The 25,653-nt window shown below is 41.7% G+C and overlaps 1 protein-coding gene across 1 annotated transcript in view; it reads left to right on the plus strand.

Annotated features, from left to right (window-relative positions):
• CUBN (cubilin) overlaps positions 1-25,653 on the plus strand; it is a 639,217-nt gene that overhangs the window by 394,222 nt on the left and 219,342 nt on the right. The window contains exons 32-36 of the mRNA XM_029588764.1: positions 2,644-2,800; positions 6,906-7,022; positions 15,586-15,699; positions 19,100-19,228; positions 22,653-22,785. Of these exons, the coding sequence (XP_029444624.1) occupies positions 2,644-2,800; positions 6,906-7,022; positions 15,586-15,699; positions 19,100-19,228; positions 22,653-22,785 (650 nt within the window). The remainder of the gene's footprint in view (positions 1-2,643; positions 2,801-6,905; positions 7,023-15,585; positions 15,700-19,099; positions 19,229-22,652; positions 22,786-25,653) is intronic.

The following is a 25,653-nucleotide window of genomic DNA, read 5'->3' on the forward strand; positions in this document are numbered from 1 at the left end:
GGCAGACTGGTTGGGAAACACTGAAATACAGTTCCCAGCAAAGGTATCTCCCAAAAATCCTCTTCAATAAACATCGAAGCAAAGAATCCATTCTATCTTTCAGTGATGGCCTTATCATCCCTAAATGCATTTTAACCTCTAGATCATCTAGCGATCCAAGTAACTCCCTCATAGGCTTCCTGTTTCAGATATATTTTAAAAAGCAAGTATTATAAGTTTCTGCCTCTAAGGCCAGCTTCTTTTCAAATTTTCTTTTAGAATTCCTTATCAGTGTTTTACATCTAACTTACCATGCTTATGCTTTTTCCTATTTTCCTTAAAGTAGATCTTTTTACCAGTTTTTGAAAGAGGTTTTTAACTAAAAGAGCCTCTTTCATTAGGCCTTTTAACCATGCTGACTGTGGTGTGGTGGACCCCTGGCCGAGACAAGATTGGCGCTACCTACAGGAGGGGGCCTCCTGTAGGTAGAGGGGACTCCTTCTGCTGTCATCGTGGGATTCATCGTCATCTGGAGACTCACGCCTACAGGAGGCCTCATCATCAGAGGCTGGTACGCTCGGCGTCGAGACCCAACAGGACCTTCACCAATACCAGCCCTCGTTCCCCACACGTTGAACCCTTGGGTAGCTGGATGTAGGTGCGAGTCTCCAGATGACGATGAATCCCACGATGACAGCAGATGGAGTCAGGCATACCAGAGGTCAGAGGCAGGTGGCAAACAGCAGTAACCAGAAGGAGGCCAAAGGTTAAGGCAGGCAGCAAGCAGGAAGAACCAAAGAACAGGCAGATGGTAGGGGCAGGTGGCAGATAAGACAAAATACAGGAACGTACCAAGGTCAGAATCAGATGAGTAGTCACGAGATGGAAGGAGTGGAGCGGAGACCAGGAACACGGAGGTAAGATCAAGAATACAGAGCAGGATCAGGAATATGGAGCAACCAGTGTCTCTGAGGCAGAGCGGAACCTGTTGCTGAGGCAAGGGTTGAAGGCAGGGACTAGCCTTAAATAGTCCCTGGTTGATGAGGTCATCAGCGAGGACTGCAGGGCTTCAGGCCCTGTTTCTCTTGCCACTGGCCCTTTAAGAAGCCAAGCTGTCCCGCGCGTGCCTTGGGAGGAGCTGAAAGCAGGGAAGAGCAGGGCCGCCCACCAAGCAGGGACAGCCAAGGTTGATTGGCACACAGTGCACCCTGGCAGGAGGACCCCTGCAAGATGCTCAAGAGCGCCACACCAGCACCGAGCCAACCAGAACCCCCGGCATGTATGGCGGCGCAGTGCATAGGGCGCCAGTCCCCAAACTGGGACATGGCGCGCCCACCCTGCCGACCTGGAGGTGAGCACAGCAGTCCATAGTGATAGCCACAGGCACCAAATGCAACTCTGACAGTCTTTTGGCCTTCCTTCCACTTTTTTTAATACATAGAATTCATCTAGACTGGGCTTCTATGATGGTATTTTTAAACAATGATCATGCCTAATTTAAACTTTCAACTTTGGTAGCTGCACCTTTCAATTTTTTCAATTTTCCTCATTTTTTCTAAGTCTCCCTTTTGAAAGTTGAATGCTAGAGCTGTAGATTTACTTAATGTTCTCCCTCCAATTATTAAGCCAAATTTGATTGCACTAAGATCACTTTCACAGAAAGTTTTTGCACATACACGTTAACGAGCTCATGTGACCACCAGAATACCTGCTGCTCATTTCTATTTTGTTTTTTGTCTGAGGATTGCTTAACCCAAAGTTCTGTTGATATTGGCTATTTAAGCCTCACCTAAGATCTTTTGATTTTTTATTCTTGGACTTTCTGTCTTCTCCCAATTTTCTTAGTAATTTCATCAAAATTTCATCATATCTGAACAGCATTAGCAACTTAATTCTCTAAACTCATTAATTACGTGTTTATATCTTTTTCTTGTGGGTGTTAAACATGGCTGTCATTGTAGTCTAGTACTCTGTGCACAGAGTATTGAAATCTGGAGAGACAGGTTCATTTTTCACCTCCTCCGCTCACTGTGTGATTTGAGAAAGGGACCTCTGCAGACGCAATGTCATGTACCTCATTAACTTTGGATAATTTGTATGCTTGTTCAGTCAAAGGAATCACAACCCACAAAAAGTTCAGTTTTCTTTTGCAAAAAGTGATATTGAACTAGATGTGCAAATGGGAAAAAATACTTCATAACCCATTATGAGTATCCTTTAGAATGTGAACAAAAGTTTGCAAAAAATAAGGTTCAACAGATTTCAAAGAGTTATTTGGTCATCAATCCCGTGAATATGCTTCTTGTCAGCATTTGCTATATTGATAAAACTGTTAAAAAAAAAAATATAAAAAATTAAAAATAAAATTGAAGAGTAATTTGGGTACACAGTGTTGTACCAGACAAATTGCATTAATTGACTTCTTCAGAGAGCTTGCCTTATAAACTTAAACACAAGAAAGCTAAGTGACTTGCTTCAAAAAATGAAAAACTAACATGTTTCCAGGCTCCACTGCTTTGTTCATTAACCACCGGCGTATATTGTCAACCCTGTTTAACCCTCCAAAGAGAAAGACAGAAAGAAGAGCTCAGAAAAGTTGCGCACTGACGCTGTACTTTTAAAATGAACATGCTTTTCTAATGTATTGCCATTTTTTTTGTACAGGTGTTTGACGGGGAAAACAGTGAAGCCCCGCTCCTTGCCAGGTTATGTGGAGGAGACCACCCCAGTGCAATCGTCTCCTCTCAGAACACCATGTGCGTGCGCTTGAGTTCTGACAGCAGCGTTCAGCACAGGGGCTTCAGTGCGCACTTTACGGAAGGCAAGTTCCTCAGCGCGGGCATTATTTCTTCCTGTCCTTTGTATTTCTCATTTTTTTTCATTACACACACGTGCGAAAAAACTTTGAGGGATCAAATAAACAAAAGGCTAAATTAATTGGGATGATGTGTTGGTGGGAAGACAAAAGCATAAAAACAGAGAACACTGTGAGAGAGAAAGAGAATGCACGCAGAGCAATCATTGTCAATTGTGATACCTTTTACTGGACCAGCTAAAAAGATAAAGTAACGCATGAGCTTTTAAGTCCACATATGTCAATCTAAAGAAGGGAGCCATCTGGCCTTAAAGGCTCATATACCTCAAGGTCTTTTTATTGGCCCAATACAAAGTATGACAGTCTACAAAGATTCCATTTTTTTTTTCTAGGTCCAATATGGCTAATACACACTGCATTACAATATATACAGACTAACACATGCTGTGTACATAAAGTTCCTGGATGTAATAAATGGAGCAATTGGTTCAGGAACCAACAAGAGAGGGAATTATTTTAGATTTAATTCTTAGTGGAATGCAGGATTTGGTGAGAGAGGTAACAGTGCTGGGGCCACTTGGCAACAGTGATCATGACATGATCAAATTTAAACTAATAACTGGAAGGGGGACAATAAGTAAATCTGCAGCTCTAACACTAAACTTTCAAAAGGGAAACTTTGATAAAATGAGGAAAATAGAAAAAAAAAAACTGAAAGGTGCAGCTGCAAAGGTTAAAAGTGTTCAACAGGCATGGACATTGTTTAAAAATACAATCCTAGAGGTGCAGTCCATATGTATTCCACAATAAGAAAGGTGGAATGAAGGCAAAACGATTACCGTCATGGTTAAAAGGTGAGGTGAAGGAGGCTATTTTAGCCAAAAAAACATCCTTCAAAAATTGGAAGAAGGATCCATCTGAAGAAAATAGGATACAACATAAGCATTATCAAGTTAAGTGTAAAACATTGATAAGACAGGCGAAGAGAGAATTTAAATTGAAGTTGGCCATAGAGGCAAAAACTCATAATAAAAACTTTTAAAAATATATCCGAAGCAAGAAACCTGAGAGGGAGTCAGTTGGACCATTGAATGACAGAGGGGTTAAAGGGGCTCTTAGGGAAGATAAGGCCATTGCAGAAAGATTAAATGAATTATTTGCTTCTGTGTTTACTGATGAGGATGTTGGGGAGATACCAGTTCCGGAGATGGTTTTCAGGGGTGATGAGTCAGACGAACTGAATGAAATCACTGTGAACCTGGAAGATGTAGTAGGCCAGATTGACAAACTAAAGAGTAGCAAATCACCTGGACTAGATGGTATGCATCCTAGGGTACTGAAGGAACTAAAAAATGAAATTTCTGATCTATTAGTTAAAATTTGTAACCTATCATTAAAATTGTCCATTGTACCTGAAGACTGGAGGGTGGACAATGCAACCCCAATATTTAAAAAAGGCTTCAGGGGCAATCCAGGTAACTATAGACCAGTGAGCCTGACTTCAGTGCCGGGAAAAATTGTGGAAACTATTCTCAAGAACAAAATTGTAGAGCATATAGAAAGACATGGTTTAATGGAACCCAGTCAACATGGATTTACCCAAGGAAAGTCTTGCCTAACAAATCTGCTTTATTTTTTTGAAGGGGTTAATAACCATGTGAAGAAAGGTGAACCAGTAGATGTAGTGTATTTGGATTTTCAGAAGGTGTTTGACAAAGTTCCTCATGAGAGGCTTCTAAGAAAACTAAAAAGTCACGGGATAGGAGGTGATGTCCTTTCGTGGATTACAAAGTGGTTAAAAGACAGGAAACAGAGAGTAGGATTAAATGGTCAATTTTCTCAGTGAAAAGGGTAAACAGTGGAGTGCCTCAGGGATCTGTACTTGGACCTGTGCTTTTCAATATATATATAAATGATCTGGAAAGGAATACGATGAGTGAGGTTATCAAATTTCCGGATGATACAAAATTATTCATAGTTAAATCACAAGCTGATTGTGATACATTACAGGAGGAACTTGCAAGACTGGAAGATTGGGCCTCCAAATGGCAGATGAAATTTAATGTGGACAAGTGCAAGGTGTTGCATATAGGGAAAAATAATCCTTGCTGTAGTTACATGATGTTAGGTTCCATATTAGGAGCTACCACCCAGGAAAAAGATCTAGGCATCATAGTGGATAATACTTTAAAATCGTCAGCTTAGTGTGCTGCAGCAGTCAAAAAAGCAAACAGAATGTTAGGAATTATTAGGAAGGGAATGGTTAATAAAACGCAAAATGTCATAATGCCTCTATATTGCTCCATGGTGAGACAGCACCTGGAATACTGTCTACAATTCTGGTCGTTGCATCTCAAAAAATATATAGTTGCGATGGAGAAGGTACAGAGAAGGGCAACCAAAATGATAAAGGGGATGGAACAGCTCTCCTATGAGGAAAGGCTGAAGAGGTTAAGGATGTTCAGCTTGGAGAAGAGAGGCTGAGGGGGGATATGATAGAGGTCTTTAAGATCATGAGATGTCTTGAACGAGTAGATGTGAATCGGTTATTTACACTTTTGAATAAGAGAAGGATTAGGGGGCATTCCATGAAGTTAGCAAGTAGCACATTTAAGACTAATCGAGAAAATTCTTTTTCAGTCAACGCACAATAAAGCTCTGGAATTTGTTGCCAGAGGATGTGGTTAGTGCAGTTAGTGTAGCTGGGTTCAAAAACGGTTTGGATAAGTTCTTGGAGGAGAAGTCCATTAATGGTTATTAATCAAGTTTACTTAGGAAATAGCCACTGATATTAATTACAACAGTAGCATGGGATCTTCTTAGTGTCTGGGTAATTGCCAGGTTCTTGTGGCCTGGTTTGGCCTCTGTTGGAGACAGGATGCTGGGCTTGATGGACCCTTCGTCTGACCCAGCATGGCAATTTCTTATGTTTTTATGTATATGTGAAGTTAACTAAGCAAAAACTGTCAGTATATGGAAACATTGTTTTTCATTGAAAAGTGGCAGGTAGTTTCAGGTTATACCAATTACATCCTGATGCTTTTCAGCCTTTCAGTTATATTTGATAGATAAACAGAGACACAACATACAGCCATATAGCTAGGTAAAATACATGACCTTTGAATTTACAATCCGATGTGTTTAAAACAGGCTATGCAACAGCACAGAAGTCTTATTACTATAACTACTGATAATGTTTTAAATTCTTTGTTGTCTTGCCATGCTATCACCCAAGAATTTCAAATGCTGACTTTATTAAAAGAAAAAGGGTATTGCTGCTCATGCTCATTTTAAAAATATAAAACAGTACACAGACAAGAAAATTCTTACAAATTTTGTAGTCCGGCAGTGTTTTCCTGTGACCTGCACTGGCTCTTGTCATTCTGCTTAACTTCCACACTACAGCATGATGTTATAGACAAAAACACTTTCTTTGAAGTTGATTTCAAAAATAAAATACATTCTGTTCAATCTGAGAAGCACTTATTGTTCCTTCTCAAATGACAGATTGTCATGTTATTAATTCAATTTTACTTGTATCACTGTAATTTAAGATATTCTGATTTAATGTAAGTCTACTAGCCATTGATAATGTAATTTACTATTTAATTATGCAAAATCTCCTTTAAAATGGAATAGCAGATCAATATACTGTACTTGCAAAGCTTTTGAGGTACAGTAGAGGAAAGAAGGATGCTTTGAATAACATTTTTTGATGCCTGTTCATTCCCGAGCAGGTGTAACTTTGTGCACATAGATTTATATGATTACTTTCAAATATAAACAGTATGTGTGTAAATCCTCTCCCATCCCCAACTCCATCCCCTGAAAATTGCTAGCGCATGTAAAAGTATGCACAACATTGAGTTATGTGTGTACTTGCACACACACTGGTGACCGATTGATTTTCAGAAGTCAATTATGTACTTAAATTCCAATTTATGCAAGTAAATGCTTTTGAAAATTGCTCTCATTCTGTATGAGAACCACAGTAAGGGTCCTGAAAAGCAACATGTGGAACTTCTCTAAACCATTATAATGTAATAATAAAAACTAACATTTAACTATGCAAAATAAAACCAGCTTTTCTTCATTCTCTCTTATTCTAAAGCATGTGGAAGCCTCCTTGTCACGGATTCTGTTGGAGCAGCTTTGTCCTCTCCTCTGTATCCTGCCAGTTACCCAAACAATCAAAACTGCAGTTGGATTATTCAGGCACAGGAACCATGTAAGTAGCAACCTGTCTGTAGTAAAATTAGTACAATGGACAACATCCTCATCTCCTCTCAGATAGCAATGAGAAAATGCCTCCTTTTTCATTTAAAGGAAATCCTACATCCCAGTTAGCCGGAAGGAATAAGGCTCTCCTAAACTGCCAAAACCACACTGAAAAAAAAGAACTTGATTGCATAGCACAAGCACATTTGCAAGCCTGCTTTTGAGTGATGCCAAATCTGAAACCTTAATTATAGAACATATCACTGACCACCTGTAGAACAGCAATCCTACATGGAATTCATAATTGTTGCATGCAAGAGCTGAGACCTGGAGACAGAGAATTTGATGCATAATGTTATTTACAAGATAGTATAAAACTCATTAACCATGTGCTGTGCTACTGAAACTGTATTTAGAACTCTGTATGGATGATGAGGGGGAGCAGAACTTTGATGAGAGCATTTCTAATGGAAAAATACAGAGGAAAAAAACATTCATATATTCAAGAATGGGATATGCATTAGACTTGAATTTCTACATTTCCAGAACTGTGAATCAGGATAGTTTCATAGTTCCTCCTAAGGACTGGAGGGTGTTGCTGCTTCCTATTTTCTCTTCATCACTTGCTATAAAAACGGGTGCACAGGCTGCCAGAAAAGCAGCAAGCACTACCTCAGTAATTGCACTAGATGTAATCTTATCCAATGAGACAACACGAAAAGAGCTGGAGCCAGCACAAGCAGGAACCAGGAGGACTTGTTTAGCTACACACTAAGGGGGTCATTTATCAAAGTTCTATATGGCATTTTCGCATGCGGTAAGGTGTTACCCAGGTAGAGAGTCCATCAAGCTAGGTTGAAAGAACATTGCATAAATCTCATCTTTGGGTGAGTTTCCTCACTCCGAAGGTCATCAAATCTTCCCAAGAGAGCACTGTTCTGTTCGTACGTCTTACTTTGAATGTCAAAGTGGCCCCTAACCCCCTACACTAATACCTAAACTTCACCTCGAGTATCTAGGTGGACCTCATATAGAGGTATAAATATCTACCTAGTATGAGGGCATTATGACTAGTCTCTCTCTCTCTCTCTCTCTCTCTCTCTCTCTGTGATTGTAGGTAGGAAATGCAACAATTCTGGCATTTAGCACAAAAAAGATATTGCAGTTTGTGCTAAAACCTATGCAAAGCGCACTTTGCAATAAACAGCCTATTACTATAAAACACACCCCTTTTCCTAAACCACAACCCCTTTTTATTGCGGGCGATATTTCCGTGATATTCATAGCATTTTGATGAATCTAGGTCTAAGTTCACTGATTGACTGCATGCTTAAAATACAGTATACTCAAAATAAAGACACTCTAACAAAAAGGAACTTCCCACCAGGTACAGCGAATAATAGTGAAAACTGGAACACACCGTTACCTCCTATCAATCTCTATTACTTCTTAGTTGCTGTTCTGCTACAAAACCACTAAATCATCTTGAGATTATTATTAGTTCCTGAGAACCACATGCTGTTCTTTCTTTTGGTCCTTTCACTGCCGCAGCATTCCAAGGCACGAGAAGCATTGACGTGGGCTTGTATTCCACTGGCTGAACAAGGCATACTAGCTATTGAGAATATTCAGGTTAGCACTATTTCCTCACTTACCAAATCCTCACTTAAACAAAAAATCTCCTCCATGCTATGCAGGGGAGACTAAGCAGTGTCGGGGTTTCCTCAATCATTGCTAAGAACATAAGAACATGCCATACTGGGTCAGACCAAGGGTCCATCAAGCCCAGCATCCTGTTTCCACCAGTGGCCAATCCAGGCCACAAGAACCTGGCAAGTACCCAAAAACTAAGTCTATTCCATGTTACCATTGCTAGTAATAGCAGTGGCTATTTTGTCAGTCAACTTAATTAATAGCAGGTAATGGACTTCTCCTCCAAGAACTTATCCAATCCTTTTTTAAACACAGCTATACTAACTGCACTAACCACATCCTCTGGCAACAAATTCCAGAGTTTAATTGTGCGTTGAGTAAAAAAAAAACTTTCTCCAATTAGTTTTAAATGTGCACATGCTAACTTCATGCAGTGCCCCCTAGTCTTTCTATTATCCGAAAGAGTAAATAATCGATTCACATCTACCGTTCTAGACCTCTCATGATTTTAAACACCTCTATCATATCGCCCGTCAGCCGTCTCTTCTCCAAGCTGAAAAGTCCTAACCTCTTTAGTCTTTCCTCATAGGGGAGCTGTTCCATTCCCCTTATCATTTTGGTAGCCCTTCTCTGTACCTTCTCCATCGCAATTATATATTTTTTTAGATGCGGTGACCAGAATTGTACACAGTATTCAAGGTGCGGTCTCACCATGGAGCGATACAGAGGCATTATGACATTTTCCGTTTTATTCACCATTCCCTTTCTAATAATTCCCAACATTCTGTTTGCCTTTTTGACTGCCGCAGCACACTGAACCGACAATTTCAATGTGTTATCCACTATGACGCCTAGATGTCTTTCTTCGGTTGTAGCACATAATATGGAACCTAACATTGTGTAACTATAACATGGGTTATTTTTACCTATATGCATCACTTTGCACTTATCCACATTAAATTTCATCTACCATTTTGATGCCCAATTTTCCAGTCTCACAAGGTTTTCCTGCAATTTATCACAATCTGCTTGTGATTTAACTACTCTGAACAATTTTGTATCATCTGCAAATTTGATTATCTCACTCGTCGTATTTCTTTTCAGATCATTTATAAATATATTGAAAAGTAAGGGTCCCAATACAGATCTCTGAGGCACTCCACTGCCCACTCCATTCCACTGAGAAAATTGTCCATTTAATCCTACTCTGTTTCCAGTCTTTTAGCCAGTTTGCAATCCACGAAAGGACATCGCCACCTATCCCATGACTTTTTACTTTTCCTAGAAGCCTCTCATGAGGAACTTTGTCAAACACCTTCTGAAAATCCAAGTATACTACATCTACCGGTTCACCTTTATCCACATGTTTATTAACTCCTTCAAAAAAGTGAAGCAGATTTGTGAGGCAAGACTTCATCCGGTTTGCTCTCCTGCCAAATCAGTTTCCTTCTGACCAGGTGAATACCACGTACATATTATCCTTGCTGGATGGGAGGGTCCTAGCTTGAGCCTTTCCATTATGGGAGCGTAATGACCCTCTGCTGGGAAATCTTCAACAATTCGTACACAGCTTCAAACAAGTATTTGTTGAACCAGCTCGCCAGTCCACCTCAGCTGCGGAACTTCTGTTATTCCAACAAGCTTCTCGTCTGCTGGCGGATTATGCCGTTGAGTTTCGGACCCTGTCAACCGTGCTGGGTTGGTGCAAGAACAGCCTTCGCAGCATATTTCTGGAAGGGCTGTCTTCTCGCATTAAAGATGAACTAGCAGCAAGAGATCTTCCTGACGATCTTGAAAGCCTGATTGATCTGGCAGGAAGGATTGATCGCAAGATACAATGGGTACGAGAGTTAAAACCAGCCCGAAGTCAGTCATGCTGGCTCCGGCCTTATCCCGGCCTATGTCTTCTTCCTCTTTCCCCACAAACAATCAAGGTGACAAACCCATGCAACTGGGGCATAGTCCTCTTATGCCTGAGGAGAGAAGACATCACCAATCACTAGGTCGCTGTCTGTATTGTGGAGACAAGGGCCATTTACTGGCTCAGTGTGGTGAGTGGCCGGGAAACTCCAGGGCCTAGGGTTCATCGGGGAGCTGTCCCTAGGCTGTGTCAATCCCGCTCCTCAATGTACAGTGCCTGTTACCATCAAATATCCTGGAGGTACCTTCTCCACCCTCGCCTTAGTGGACTCCGGAGCAGGCGGGAACTTCATTCTTGCTGACCTGGTGCAACAGTTGCAAATCTCTGTGCTTCCTCGCAAACCACCACTATGAATTTCCTCTATCTATGGATCATTACTTCCAAGGTGTGTCCTCGCTACGACAAAACCTGTGACTTTATGTACTTTTTGCATCCATCGCTGCTTGACGCCCTCACTCCGCCCTCCTTACCACTATGGCGACTCCCTCCAGGCCTGATGGACAGTTTGCTGCCGCTGCATCTTCTTGCTGTCTTCCTCCGGCGTCCCCGGAGTGGCAAAAAACTGTGGATCCGCCATGTTCCTGATGACATAGGGTGCACATGCTCTGAAATATGTACCAGCAAGGGCGCGAACCTCAGGGGTGTCCCCCTGAACTGACGTCATCCGTTTCCAATATAAAAGGTCTCAGTATTTGCTAATGAATTGAGTTAGCAAGGATTCGTCTAAGCTACTCTGCCTCCTCGGACTTACCAGGGGTACCCACTCCTCGGGGGCCTCGCTTTCTTTTCTCTATTTCAGATTGCCGATAGGAACCGGTACTCGCTCCTCAAGGGCTCATGTTCCTGAACACTCTGAAGATTCTCTACTGCCTGGAAGCTATCACAGATACAGACAATTGTAAGTTGCCATCGCTCTCTCAGAGCTTTCCCTGAAACCAGGTACTCGCTCCTCGAGAGCCTAACCCTTTCCGGCTACTGAGCTTTCTAAAGACCTTATGTGAGATATCTCATCCAGTTCTGGCTATGAACACAGCATACCCTGTCTACTCACTATCTATAGTTTCTCTACAGCTCAGCAACCCTGGGATCACTGTTCCAGTACCTGAGGGACTTCAGCCCTACCGGGCATATCAGCTCACTACTGCCACCTCTGGTAGTTATATTAACCTGTCTAATAAAAGAATTATCTGTGTCTGTCTCCGTACTCAAGCCTAGCCGGTGGTCCCTCTCAGGATATCCTCCTGGGGGTGCAGTCATCTGCATTCGGCCCAAGGATTCACCTATCTACATTCCTTTACAGCTGAGTGTCCTCTCCAAGCACTCCGCTGGTAACAGATGGCTACTCCTTCCCCACCAGGAGACTTCAGCAACAAATTCATTACAGTTTGTTACTACTCCCTCTACAGGAGCTGAGCATATCAGTATACTAACTTCTCCTTCCTCAGGAATAGATTATAACAGATTGCTACTCCATACGGAGATTCATAACAGATTAACTCCTCCCTCTTGAGGTGTCATTCACAACCAGCTTGCTAACTCCTCCCCTTCATAGGAGTTTAACCATCACAGATAGCTAGCTCCTCCCTCCAGAGGAGCTCGCTCATAACAAGATCGCTAACTCCTCCTACTAAAGGAGCAGATTCGTAACAGAATGCTAACTCCCTAGCAGGTCCTCAACAGATTGCTAACTCCGCAGTCTAACTCCTAACAGATTGCTAACTCCACAGTCAAACTCCTAACAGATTGCTAACTCCTCCCTCCGTAGGAGCTAGTTCATAACAGTACTGGAATTCTTCATCAGAAGAGATCTCATTTCTGGTATTGGAGAGGTCTATCCATCCTATTGTGCTAGGGTTACCTTGGCTTCAAAAGCCCTCTCCTATCATCCACTGGGACACTATGCAGATAGTGGTGTGGAGTCCACAATGTTTCTCCTCTTGTTTACCCACTCTACCGTGACTCAGTATACCTTTGTTGGTTATGTCCCTCGCATTACCATCGCAATATTCTGAATACAAGGACGTATTTTCCAAAGAGATGGCTGAACTTCTGCAGATTATACATTGTATAGATTTGTGAGATATACATATGCTGGCTTTACTGTGTATTCTATGATTTTAAACATGTGAATGAGTGTGTGTGTGGTATGTTTTATATTTTGGAACACATTCCTGAAGTCATATTGAGAGTATAATAAAAACGTTTGCACTTTTCTCTTATTTGGTGTTATGTGATGTAATAGATAGAGAAATTTGTTCTGTCTAGCCCAGGGAGTATACCTTGAACTTCTGCCGGAACATCGACCATTCGATTGCGCCATTGATCTAATGCCAGGGACAACTCCACCTCGGGGTCGAGTATATCCCTTGTCTCTTCCGGAGACACAAACTATGTCTAGCTCTATAAAAGAAAACTTGGATCGTGGCTTCATCCGTCCATCAAATTCACCAGCGGGGACGGGCATCTTTTTTGTTGCAAAAAAAGATGGTTCTCTCAAACCTTGCATCGACTACTGAGGGCTCAATGCCACCACACGCAGAGACAGATATCCCCTGCCTCTTATTCCAGAACATTTGGACAGATTACAAGGAGCAAAGGTCTTTACTAAACTTGACCTCCATGGAGCTTACAACCTCATAAGAATTCGTCCCGGAGTCGAATGGAAAACCGCTTTCAATACTCATGATGGACACTACGAGTATCTTGTCATGCCATTCGGGCTATGCAGTGCCTCGACGGTTTTCCAAAACATGATGAAAGAGGTACTACGAGATATGCTCCATTCTTCTGTCATTTTATGTTTGGACAACGTATTAATCTATTCCGAAGACATTGCTACACATCGCCAACAAGTAAAACAGGTCCTACAGTGACTAAGAGACAATCGCTTGTTTGCTAAATTGGAAAAATGCTTGTTTGAGCAAGAATCATTACCCTTCTTGGGTTACATCATGTCATCACCTGGTTTTCACATGGACCCAGACAAAGTATCGGCTATTAAAGACTGGCCCCAATCTGTGGGAGCCAAGGCTCCTCAGCGATTCCTTGGCTTTGCCAATTTCTACAGGCAATTTATACCCCACTATTCACAGAAGGTGGCACCCCTCACGGCCCTCACAAAAAAGGGGGCTAACACCAAGGACTGGCCTTTGACTGCATATCAAACCTTTAAGGACTTAAAAGAAGCTTTTCTACAGAACACTTGCCTACATCATCCAAACCCCCTATGGCCCTTTATAGTAGAGGGGACGCATTGGATCTTGCAGTAGGGGCAGTGCTCAAAGGCAAATTACTCCCCTGTTCCTACTTCTCCCCGAGATTCTCAGCTGCCAAACAAAATTATGGAATCGGCAATAAAGAGCTCTTGGCCATCAAATTAGCCTTCGAGGAGAGACGTCAATGGTTGGAGGGGGCTCAGCACCCCATAGTGGTGTATACAGACCACAAGAATTTGGAGTTCCTATGCCGAGCACAACGACTGAATCCCAGACAAGCTCTCTGGTCTCTATTCTTCAGTCGTTTCCACTTCTCATTACGTTACAGACTGGCATCAACGATGGGATTATTTATTGTCTTGGGAAGGATGTGGTCCTGAAGACAACACTTGGGAGCCTGCTGTCAACATCCTAGATAAATCTCTCCTTTCCCAATTTCATCAAGACCACTCGGATAAGCCTAGACCTGCAAGGAGAGGGTGTAAAAGGGAGGGGGGGGGGGGGGTACTGTTATGAATCTGGCCGCGGGACGCTGCCTGGCTCTCACCTGCCTTGCTGTCGGCTCCTGCCAAGTCACGGCATTTTCCAGCCTTCCCCGGGCCATGGCTGGGCCTCACCGCGGCGGCATCTCCACGAGGGAGACGTCGCCGAGTTCCTGCTGCAGATCCTGAGGTGCGCGCGCAAGGGCTCGGGTTTTAAAGGGGCCGTGGCAGGAAACCCTGGCCTGGCCCCTAGGATGACATCAGACGCCACTTCTATGCTTTGCCTTGCAACGAGGTTCACTCTTCTGAGTCACTAGTTGCTGCGTTCCTGATCCTGATGCTCCTGATCCTGATGCTGCTTTTCCTGATCCTGCTCCAGTTCCTGCTTCCGAGTCCTCGCTCCAGTCCTAGCTTTCTCTCGGCTTGTCTTCTTGGTTCCTGACTTTGGCTTTGCTTCTGGTACTCTGTGTCTGCTGCCCGTCCTGATCCTTGGTCCGTCTCTGGCCTTCGCCAGAAACTGTTCTATTTCCTCATTGTGCTTCTCTGCCACCTGCCACGACCTCTGGACTCTCTCTGACTATGTTTCTTCTCCACCTGCCTCGACCCAGACTTCTCTTCAGACTCTTCTTCACCAGGAGACCGTACCTAAGTCCAAGCGGCCCGAGTCCCCAAGGGCTCCACCCAGGGGGACCTCGGGCTTCCAGTGGTGAAGCTCCAGTTGGTCTCCTGGCCTTGATCCTCCTCCCGGCTATGGACTCCACTGTGGACCACCCCTCAGCGGCCTCTCTTTATCTCCTAGCCGGCCCAAGGGTTTACTCCATAACAGAAGTGGGATTTGAGCCCCGCTTTGTAGCCCACTGCTCTAATCACTAGGCTATTCTTCCACTCAATTGTGAGCTATAGTTAGGATAAAAAATGTCACCATCTGGGAATTTTTTTTTCCTACAGAGGAGAATAATCTAAGCATGAAATCAGGAAAAAATGACAACATCCCTGGCCTTATTTGGGATTTTTCTATTTTTTCTTGTCTTAAATGTTTGCTTTTCTATTTATAGCCACAATTTGACAAATCCCCAAGGTAAGCTTAGAGTTATAGTCTCAGTGACATATGACAATTTTTCACTCCATCACTATCTGAAATGTGCTAACTTAAAAAAAAATAAACCCTCTCATGGTTCATCATCCAAAAGTTCCCTGGAGTGGCCATGTCCTGTTTGCAGTGACAAGAACAAAGTATCAGCTTGAGATCAGCAGTCTCTTTCATTAAATTTCCTTCATGTTTTTCACCTTTTCTCTTAACAGTCAACCATGTTACACTCTCCTTCACTGACTTCACTATCGAAAACAGGAACCAGAACTGTTCTACTGACTTTGTGGAGATTTTGGATGGGAACAATTTGGATGCTCCTTTTCGAGGTACTGCAGGTTTTTCTGTTGGCTGCACCTTTCTGACTCGCACATTAGCAAACAAGGATGTGGGAAAAGTAAAAATTCCAATCTGCCAACTATTCACCAGGGGACTCATATTGGCAGAATTTCCACTGGAAAGGTAATTGTTGAAATGTGTCAGTTATATTAAGCTTCACTGGATAAAAAAAAATGTAGACTTGTGAACTCAGCAAAATGGAAGAAAACTCCCCTGCTTTTAATTGGTTTCAGCAAAAGTTTCCCCTCATACTACATGGCAAGACAATTTGTTGAAGTAGACATTTCTTTCTAATTTTCCTGCAAAAGTGTAGCCCTTGTACCGATTTCTTCTCAGAGGCAGGAGTTCATGTGGTAGCACCCATTCTCCTGGGTTCTTCCCACACAGGGTGGGAAAAAAGAACAGTCTTTCAAAGCCCTTAAGACTGTATTTCCCAGACCTCTCCTTAAGGCACACCTAACTAGGGATGTGCATTCGTTTGCAACGAAATAGGAAATAAAGATGATATTTCCTATTTCTTTGTGTTTTGGGAGGCCGACGAAACGATAGGGAAACCCACGAAATTTCGTGTGGTTTTCTTATCGTTTTTTTGGGGTGGGGGAGAAAGGGCACATTAAAAAAACAAAACAAAAAAACCCCCCCACCCCAGCCCTTCAAATGTAATTAATTTCACACACCCCCCCTCCCAACAGTTGCCGAAAGTCCCTGGTGGTCCAGCGGTGTCCCTGGAGTGATCTCCCCCTCTCGGGCCGTCGGCTGCCACTAATCAAAATGGTGCCGTGTCTCTTTGCCCTTACCATGCGACAGGGGCTACCGGTGCCATTGGTCAGCACCTGTCACATGGATGGCCCATGCCATTTTTTAAGATGGTACCAGCCATCCATTGCTCCTACCATGTGACAGAGGCTAGCCAATGGCACCGATAGCCCTGTCACATGGTAAGGGCAAAGGGCCATCAGCGCCATTTTGATTACTGGCAGCCGACAGCCCGAGAGCGGGAGATTGCTCCCAGGACCCCCGCTGGACCATCAGGGACTTTCGGCAAGTTTTTTTTGGGGGGGGGGTCGGGAGGGTGGGGGACCGATAACGAAGGCCGAACCAAAAGGTTTGGCTGAATCACATCCCTACACTTAACCAGTTGGGTTTTCAAGATTGCTGCAATGAATATGCATGAGATAGGCTTGCATACATTGGAGAACCAGTGCATCAAATCTATTTCATGCATATTTATTATGGATATCCTGAAAAGCAGACTAGTTATATGTGCCTCCAGGAGAGGGTTGGGAAACACTGCCATAGGATTTCTCTGGAGGTCCTCTGAATCTGTACAGCAAAAGAAACACATACCACCACTGTAGTGTTATTCAGAAATGTAATCTTATACTGGAAAACTTGATTACAGGTGAAAATCACAAGAGTCACACTTTTGGTCAGTACACATTCAATACAGAAACAAAGTCCATTAGAAATCACCATCTCAGTTATTAGCAATTCTGCACATCCCTGCCCGTATGCACTCTTGGTAAAGAAAACCCCTCCTGTATACTTTCCCTGGTATTATCTGCTCAACTAGATATAGCTTTCTACAATTCAATAAACTGGAACTGGATATTTCTCTTTCAAGAGGAGCCTCTGCTAATTTCTTCTATCAGACCAAACTCTGGGGACCTTCCCCTGTAAGGCACTCTTTCCTCTGACTCCCTGCAAAGACAATCCTCTTTCTCCAACACTGGAGAAATCCCTCTCAGACAGGAGTATGAGTTTAACCCTCTTCTTCTTAGATTCCTCTTCCTTGAATCTTCTAAACATCTTAGGAATCCCTCTTGGATCTCAAGGCAAGACCTCCCTAGTCCTGAAGGTCTGGGTACCCCAACCTTGGACCCCTGTCACCTTTCTAGGATAGCAGGGAGGACAGGAAGTGCTCTCCCTTTGGGGAGACTACCTCAAACTACCCTTGCCTTGAAAGGAGAGATCTGAAGAACCCTGAATCATGAGGGCAGAGGGGCTTTGTTAAATACTGTCATCTCTTACCAGAGATGCCAGAGCAGGCAAGATAACATTGTTTGATCACTGTTTTTCATTTATTTTCAATCATAATAATAATAATATGGATGTATGGGCGGAGGTGTGGTCTAACGAACAGAGTACAAGCTTGAGACACTGCACAATACTGAGACCTATGTGTTGGAATCTTGTTCTTCCAGTGACTCTGGGGCCTTGAGCAAGTCAATTCATTTCCCTCTACCTCTGTTCACTCATCTGTACTGAGCAATATTAATTAGGGATGTGAATCGTTTTTTGATGATTTAAAATATCGTCCGATATATTTTAAATCGTCAAAAATCGTTAGAGGCGATATACAATAGGAATGCCCCCGATTTATCGTCAAAAATCGTAAATCGGGGGAAGGGGAGGGCGGGAAAACCGGCACACTAAAACAACCCTAAAACCCACCCCGTCCCTTTAAAATAAATCCTCCACCCTCCCGAACCCCCCCAACATGTCTTAAATTACCTGGGGTCCAGTGGGGGGGTCCCGGTGTGATCTTCCACTCTCTGGCCACGGGTGCATTAATAGAAATGGCGCCGGCGCTACCTTTGCCCTGTCATATGACAGGGCAAAGGGTTTTAGGGTTGTTTTAGTGTGCCAGTTTACGATTTACACGATTTAAAAAAAAACAAAACCGCGACGATCCGATTCCCTCCCCCCCCAGCCAAAATTGATCGTTAAGACGATCGATCACACGATTCACATCTCTAATATTAATAGCACTGTCACTTCTTCCCCAGTACTATCAAGCTGTCATGGCACACTAATATTAGTAGCTGAAATTTCTACCCCAAATGGTGAATATTCTGTATACATGCATCCATTAGTAAGGGACAGCTTTGGGAGCCCCTTACAAAGGGAAAAACCCTAATTGTTACCACTTTTATTTTTACTGCAAATATAAGGTTTCCAAACTCAAAATGATGTAAAAATTTGAATAAAAGATATATTTTTATTTGATATCACGTTCAAAGATTTGCCTTTTAAGAAAAACACCCATGAATATGATCAAATCTCTACATTTCCACACAATTATTCTGTGCTTAAGATGCATTTTGATTAGTGCATATGTCTGAGCATCAAAAATTAAAATCAGATATGGCCAAGTACAATACAGAATTTGACTGATTGTGTAAGCATTTGAAAACGGAAAGCTAAGGGCCTGTTTTCAAATCATCCTTGCCAAACGTTTTTGAAGGGTCTTAAGAATAGGCTATTTTAAAACTCGCCCTGATTCCAGTACTTAGCTAGCTTAAAACTTGGCATCATAGTCTTTATAATTAGATTTACAGGAAGACTCTTAATGTTCCCTCTGTTTCCCTTATTGCTGCTTTTGTTCAGATCGTTACTGTGGTTCCACTTTGCCGCATCCTGTCACATCCTTTAGCAACGCTCTGGTGGTAAACTTTGTTTCCAATAATTTCACTACTGCCAAAGGATTCCGGGCTACGTATGCAGCGTCATCATCAGGTAAAATGCATTTGCAAACTCTTCTATTGAATGCTCTATGAAAGCAGGTAGCTCTCCTATGTGAGTGGATACCAATCCACTTGGGTTTTCAGGATATCTCCAATAAATATGCATGAGATAGATTTGCATTCAGTTGGAGCAGTGCACATGCAAATCTATCTCAAGCTTATTCATTAGGGATATCCTGAATACCTGAGCAGACTGATGTCCACAGAGACATCAGTCTACTGTGGTCTACTGTGTATGAGTCTACTGTGGTCTACTGTGTATGAGTCTGCCAGAGCAGGCAAGATAACATTGATCACTGGTTTTCATTTATTTTCAATCAATCATAATAATAATAATAATAATATGGATGTATGGGCGGAGGTGTGTTCTAACGAACAGAGCACAAGCTTGAGACACTGCACAATACTGAGACCTATGTGTTGGAATCTTGTTCTTCCAGTGACTCTGGGGCCTTGAGCAAGTCAATTCATTACCTCTGTTCACTCATCTGTACTGAGCAATATTAATAGCACTGTCACTTCTTCCCCAGTACTATCAAGCTGTCATGTGTCTAAATATTAGACTTTAATAAGACGCTTGGGCACACTAATATTAGTAGCTGAAATTTCTACCCCAAATGGTGAATATTCTGTATACATGCTTTTGAATTCTTATATATAGAGTATTTACATGAGTCCCTTCCTGAAAATGCTGCCTGCATGGCATAGTGAGATCGTTGTTCCAGCCTCCAGTGCAACTTGTTACAGAGCTAGGAAGACCGAAAGCAGACGAGAGGTCCACCAAGTTCAAATACCTAACCTGGCTTTCTTTTGGCATGAGACAGATGATCAACAGTGAAAAAGTGAAAAACAGATTTGTAAACCACCAGTACTTACTGTTAACAAAGGTAGAGACTGTCTCATGAAGTTTTCTTTTGTTTGAAAGAAAGAACTTTCTTTCCTTTGCAGAACTGTTATCATATTTAAAAAAAAATATGATATCAGGGCAGGGTAGAATGCAACATACATAAAAATCCAAACAATACAACATGTATGTAAAATGACATGAGACTCGCTGCACTGCCTAATGAACAGGAAAATTTGTCAATAAATCAGGGAATACCCTGAGAAAGAGGGTGGAAAAAACATCAAATGAATTATTGCAAAACTCTAGCAACAACTAGGAGAGATGGGAGGGGGAGAAAATGGGTATTCAGAAGATGGCTTCCTTATAATTATGGGAAGCACAGTTCAGCCTGTTTAAATCTAGCTGCCAGATCAAAGGCATTTCTAAACAAAATAGTTTTTAATGCCTTTTTGAATGCTTACATCTCAGTCATGATGCATAAGTACTCAAGCAACAAATTTCGTAATAGCAGGCTAACAGCTGAGAACTCCCAATCCCATGTTTCTACAAGGAGAGCAGACCTTGCGGAGGAGATCTCTAGTAGATGCTGGTGAGCAGATTTTAAGGATGGAACTAATCCAAAGCGAAGAGTCATCACAAGTTTAAACTTAATCCACCACTGGATGGGAAGCCAATGGAGGGAGCAGAGAGCACAGATGTAATATGGTCTCTCATACTAGTTCCAGTTCATATACATGCAGCGGAATTCCCTAAGAGAATTTGCAGAGAGGCCAGCATAAAGTGAATTACAGTAGCCTAATCCAGGGAGGATGAAGGCCTGCAGCATGTTGCAGAAATCACCATGGTCCAGTACAGGTTTCAACCTGCAAAGTATAGGCAACTTTGTGAATGTCACAGCCACCAGGGTTTTAATAAGGAGACTGTAGAAAAATGCAGATCTGAAATGAGGCTTAGATTGCATAATTGTCTCACAATTAGTAGCTCACAACCTTCAAAAATCAAGAATGGAAAGAATCTACTTAAGGTAATCACTTTGTCAATATTGAGGGCATACTTATTATGAAACAACCAACGCTTGATTGCTGAGAGACAAAATGGAGACAAATTCAAAAGTTACAGACCAGGGTAACAGGGTTGCATTTAATTCAATACAATCTATCCAGCACAGGGAGGTTAGTATACTTCCTTATTAAGTAAAATTGTTATATGCAAATGTAATCCTTTTTTCAACTCTTTATTTTAACTGAGTCACAATGCTATTTAAACTGTAGAAATCACAATCAACTGAAAATCACACACAGCTACACTGAATGCTAGAGCATTGCAAGTGAAATGGAAATACAGTAGAGGAATACACCAGTCAGAAAGTGGGGGGACGCAGGGAAAAATTTTTACTCTATTAAGCACTATTTCCACAAAGTGGTAAAAATTGCATTCATTTATCCCTGACCCTTGGAGCAATTTGTGTGCATTTATAAACCAGATAAGAAACTATAAATGGCAAGGTTACCAAAGAAACAATACAGAGGACTTCATTGTGAGCTCAACAGAGTAAAGACTGTCTCTGATGTGAATCTGTACAGCACCGCATACATCTAGTAGTGCTACAAAAATAATAAATAGTGGAGGAACCAAAAAATACTGGTAGCTTGTTTGATAGAATGTAAAGATTTATTTTCCCTGCATGCTATAAGATATGAAAAATGGATATTGGTGAATTGATTTGCATTAATTGTATACCAGGGGGAAAAGAAAGGGTGTATTGTAATTTGCTTTGGGATGACTATGTGAAGCAGAAGATCAAATTTAATATAAAAGTAAAGTCAAAAAGGGACACAAGACAGTAGATTGGTTAAAAAGAATCTGAGCCATTGGTGGCTTGACTCATGTAAATTGCAGACAAATCATGGCTCTTTCTGCATCTCCATATTTATCAATTCAGATCCTTTGACCCACTTCAGATGCAAATATTTGCTGATGGCTACTTATAGGCAGAACATTTAAATGTTTACATAATTTTAACTAATCCAAGTCAATATGGACTTGTAAACAGTGGTCAGATTGAAATCTGGTTTGAATCTGACCATTGTAATCAACAGAATTTGATTACAATATTTGTTGATCCAAACCTGGATTTGAACAGGACTGGAGGACATTTATCCATCCCTAATGAATAACTTGCAAACTCAGCAAGTCTTACAATGGGCTTGATAAGATGCCTGACTGGGTGCTGCATTTCAAACAGAATCATGTCCTTATCAAGAAGCTATTGCAGATTTTATGTTTTAAGTCTGTAATGATTCATTTGTGTTTTAGGAGCTCCCTAGGCCTTTCACGGATCTGACTTATCACTGTGTCTGTCTTTATTCTGATGGGTTTTTTGTTAGGGAGTAATATCACTAGCAACAGCTATGCACCAAATATAGGTGGGAAGGAGGAATAAACGCTCACTAGTTGGAGTAGTTTATTGTAATTAATGCTTAACAATGCTTAGCAGTTTCTTTTCTACTCCAAATTGTGATTTCATGAAGAATACTTTCAGTGCTCATTTGTATTGCTCTTTTTCCAGCATGCGGGGGCACCTTCCACATGGAGAGAGGAGCCTTCAACAGCCCCAGCTATCCGGATGCATACCCACCGAACACGGAATGTATCTGGACCATTCTCAGCTCCCCCGGAAACCGGCTTCAGCTTTCCTTCATGTAAATTCATTTTTAGCCTCTTATTGTTCTGCTTTTGATGGGCCAGCAGAAAGGAAGTACCGTGTTTGACAGGAAACTCAAAAGTAAAAGAAAAAAAAAACCTGTCAGTTAATAACGATAAGGTTACTGTTATTGTTGTTGTTATTATTATTAACAGAGCAAATATTTTAGGCCCTTATGTTTATCCTCCAAATTGACTGTATTCAAATCATTTTGTAACACATTAGCGCTGAGAGTAAGATAGTTAATAATTAACATAATTAGGCCTACATGTATGCAGCAATCAGGGCTGACCATAGAAGGGTGCAAGGCCAAGGGCAAATCAACAGCAGCGGGCAACTGGAATCCTGACATGCAAGGCTCCATGCCCCAGATGATAGGAAATTATAGTGCTGGGGGTGTGGCTACCACAGCTGTGGAGGCCATCCACCCCCCCCCCCCCCAAGTGTGCAGGGCCCAGGGCACTCACCCTTATTTGCCCCCTGCCTCCCAAAGATGGCCCAGGCAGCAATGAAATTGTGGCTACCACTTGGCTGACTTTACTGATCTGAACGATATACAATACAGACAACAGAAGAACCACTGTCACATCAACATGCTGGGTAATAACTTGAATACTGAAATGTTAATTGATCTGTACAGGAGGATTCACTCCTTGTAAAGCCATGGGAACAGCCCTCAGTTTGGGGAATGTGCCAGAAGACAGAGGAGTCTGGACTCCAGCTGTCACTTCATAAAAACCTTTATTATTTACACAAAAGAAGCAATAACAGTCTTAAAAATAAAGTAGCATTAATTAAACATAAGCAGTTTTGGCATATGCTCAGCTTCCTTCTCCTCCCTGGGGCCTCCTCTCTCTGTCCTCTCCTCTCTCTGTCCTCTCATGGACCTGACTTCATATCCTCTTCCTCAGGGAAAACTCCCTGGACCAAGATTTTCTTCTGGGGAGTGTGTTAAGAAAGACTGGGCCAGATAACTGGAGCCGACCCCTTAAGATGTTCTGGGACTCCTTTTTATATATTTTTTCACACACTCTTCCCCTCAGCTTAACTTTTTTTTGTTGAGCGCCTGCCTGTACCAGGGACCCCTCTCTAAAAAGAAATCTGGCATTGATATTCTCCTTCTCAGCTCTATATCATAGGGATATGAATCATTTTTAGCTTTCAGGTCGGGCACTCCGCAGAAAATTTCATTTTCTTACAGCTCAATTTTTTTTTCAGCATTTTTCGACAAGTGCATTAGTGTGCACTAATGGGCCTTACTGCGCATTAACAACCAGTTAGTGCGCACTATCACAGCACTAGTGCGCGCAGTATACCGCCCGAGATAGTGCGCACTAGCTAGATGTTAATGCGCATAAAGGCTCATTAATGCGCACTAACAGTTAGTGCGCACAAACAGGTTAGTTAGTGTGCCCTAATAGAACTTACAGCGCACTAAGTATGTAGTAGTGTGCTGTAACCAATGTTAATGCGCACTAAAAAATTGCAACTTAAAAATTAAAAAGTATCAATTCAGAGAAGTTCGTTAGCTAGAAAGACAGTGTGCACTAACGGAGTTACTGCGCACTAACAGATATGCAGTGTACATTAACTCCATTAGTGCACAGTAACATGAAATACAAATTTTTGCTGAATTTTAGGCAAAATACGCTTCAGTTTTCGGGGCTGACAGCCAATCACGAATTAGACAATATCGTTGATATTTTCTAATTCATGAAAAACAAATGCACATCCCTACTATATCACACTTTATAATTGAAAAGTCCAAAATCTGAAAAAAAAACCCCCACCTGAACTTGATTTTTATTTGTGGTCAATAAAGGATTCTTACCAGGACATGCAAATATTAAGACCTCATAACTGTGGGAAGACACTTGTATAAATTATACATTATTTTAATCATGGGTCTAAGAATTTTTGGAACAACATTTTTAGCTAGAGACATGAGGATTCAAATTAAAGATATGTATTTCATGAATCTTATATGTTAAGCATCTGTCATATGTAATTGAACCAAGGCATTGCTTGTGGAAAATAAGGAAATTTTTAAATGCATATTTTGAAAAAATAATAAAAAAAAGAAATAGGATTTACATTGAAGATTTTTGTTGAACTTATCCAATGATCCATAATTAAAATAATGTGTGACTTTATATAATACAAGTATCTTTACACAGTTATGAGGTCTTAATATTTGTATGCCCCAGTTAGAATCCATTACTGACCACAGATTAAAAAAAAAAAAAAATCAAGTAAAAAAAAAAAAATCAAATGCACTTCCAGTATAGCCTTGTTAAGTTTACAACGTTATTCCTCTGTCTCCGGCACATTTCTGTTTCCAAGTTCACATAACCTTGTTTTATTGTAACTTTTCTTCTTCTTCAATATTATTGTTACAACCCCCCTGTTCCTTGTGAACCGATATGATATGATTTGTATCATGAATGTCGGTATAGAAAAGAGTTAAATAAATAAGTACAGGTGTTTTTTCAGATTTTGGACTTTACAGTTTTAATCACCTGCTTTGCCTGGCCTATAGAGCTATGGTTTATTACACTTTATAACTGAACAGCTGGAGTGCCAAAAAGCATCTCATCACTTGATTGCTGGGCTCCTTCTTCCATGCGATCCACACGAGAGGGGTTGGTGGTCTGTTACAAGTGTAAACTGGCAGCCCAGAAGAAAATAACAGAAGCCTCTCAAGCCCACTTTAACAGCTAAGACCTGAGTGCCGTCTCTCCCTAGGCATTCGCTTTCTGCTAATGATGGCTACCAGGTGTTCCTGGCCTTCATTCTCTTGTGCCAGGACTGCTCTTATCCCCAGCTCTAAGGCATCTGTCTGGACTAGAAAAAGGCCTGGTAAAGT

This window comes from Rhinatrema bivittatum, chromosome 2, assembly GCF_901001135.1.
Source record: "Rhinatrema bivittatum chromosome 2, aRhiBiv1.1, whole genome shotgun sequence".
NCBI lineage: Eukaryota > Metazoa > Chordata > Amphibia > Gymnophiona > Rhinatrematidae > Rhinatrema > Rhinatrema bivittatum.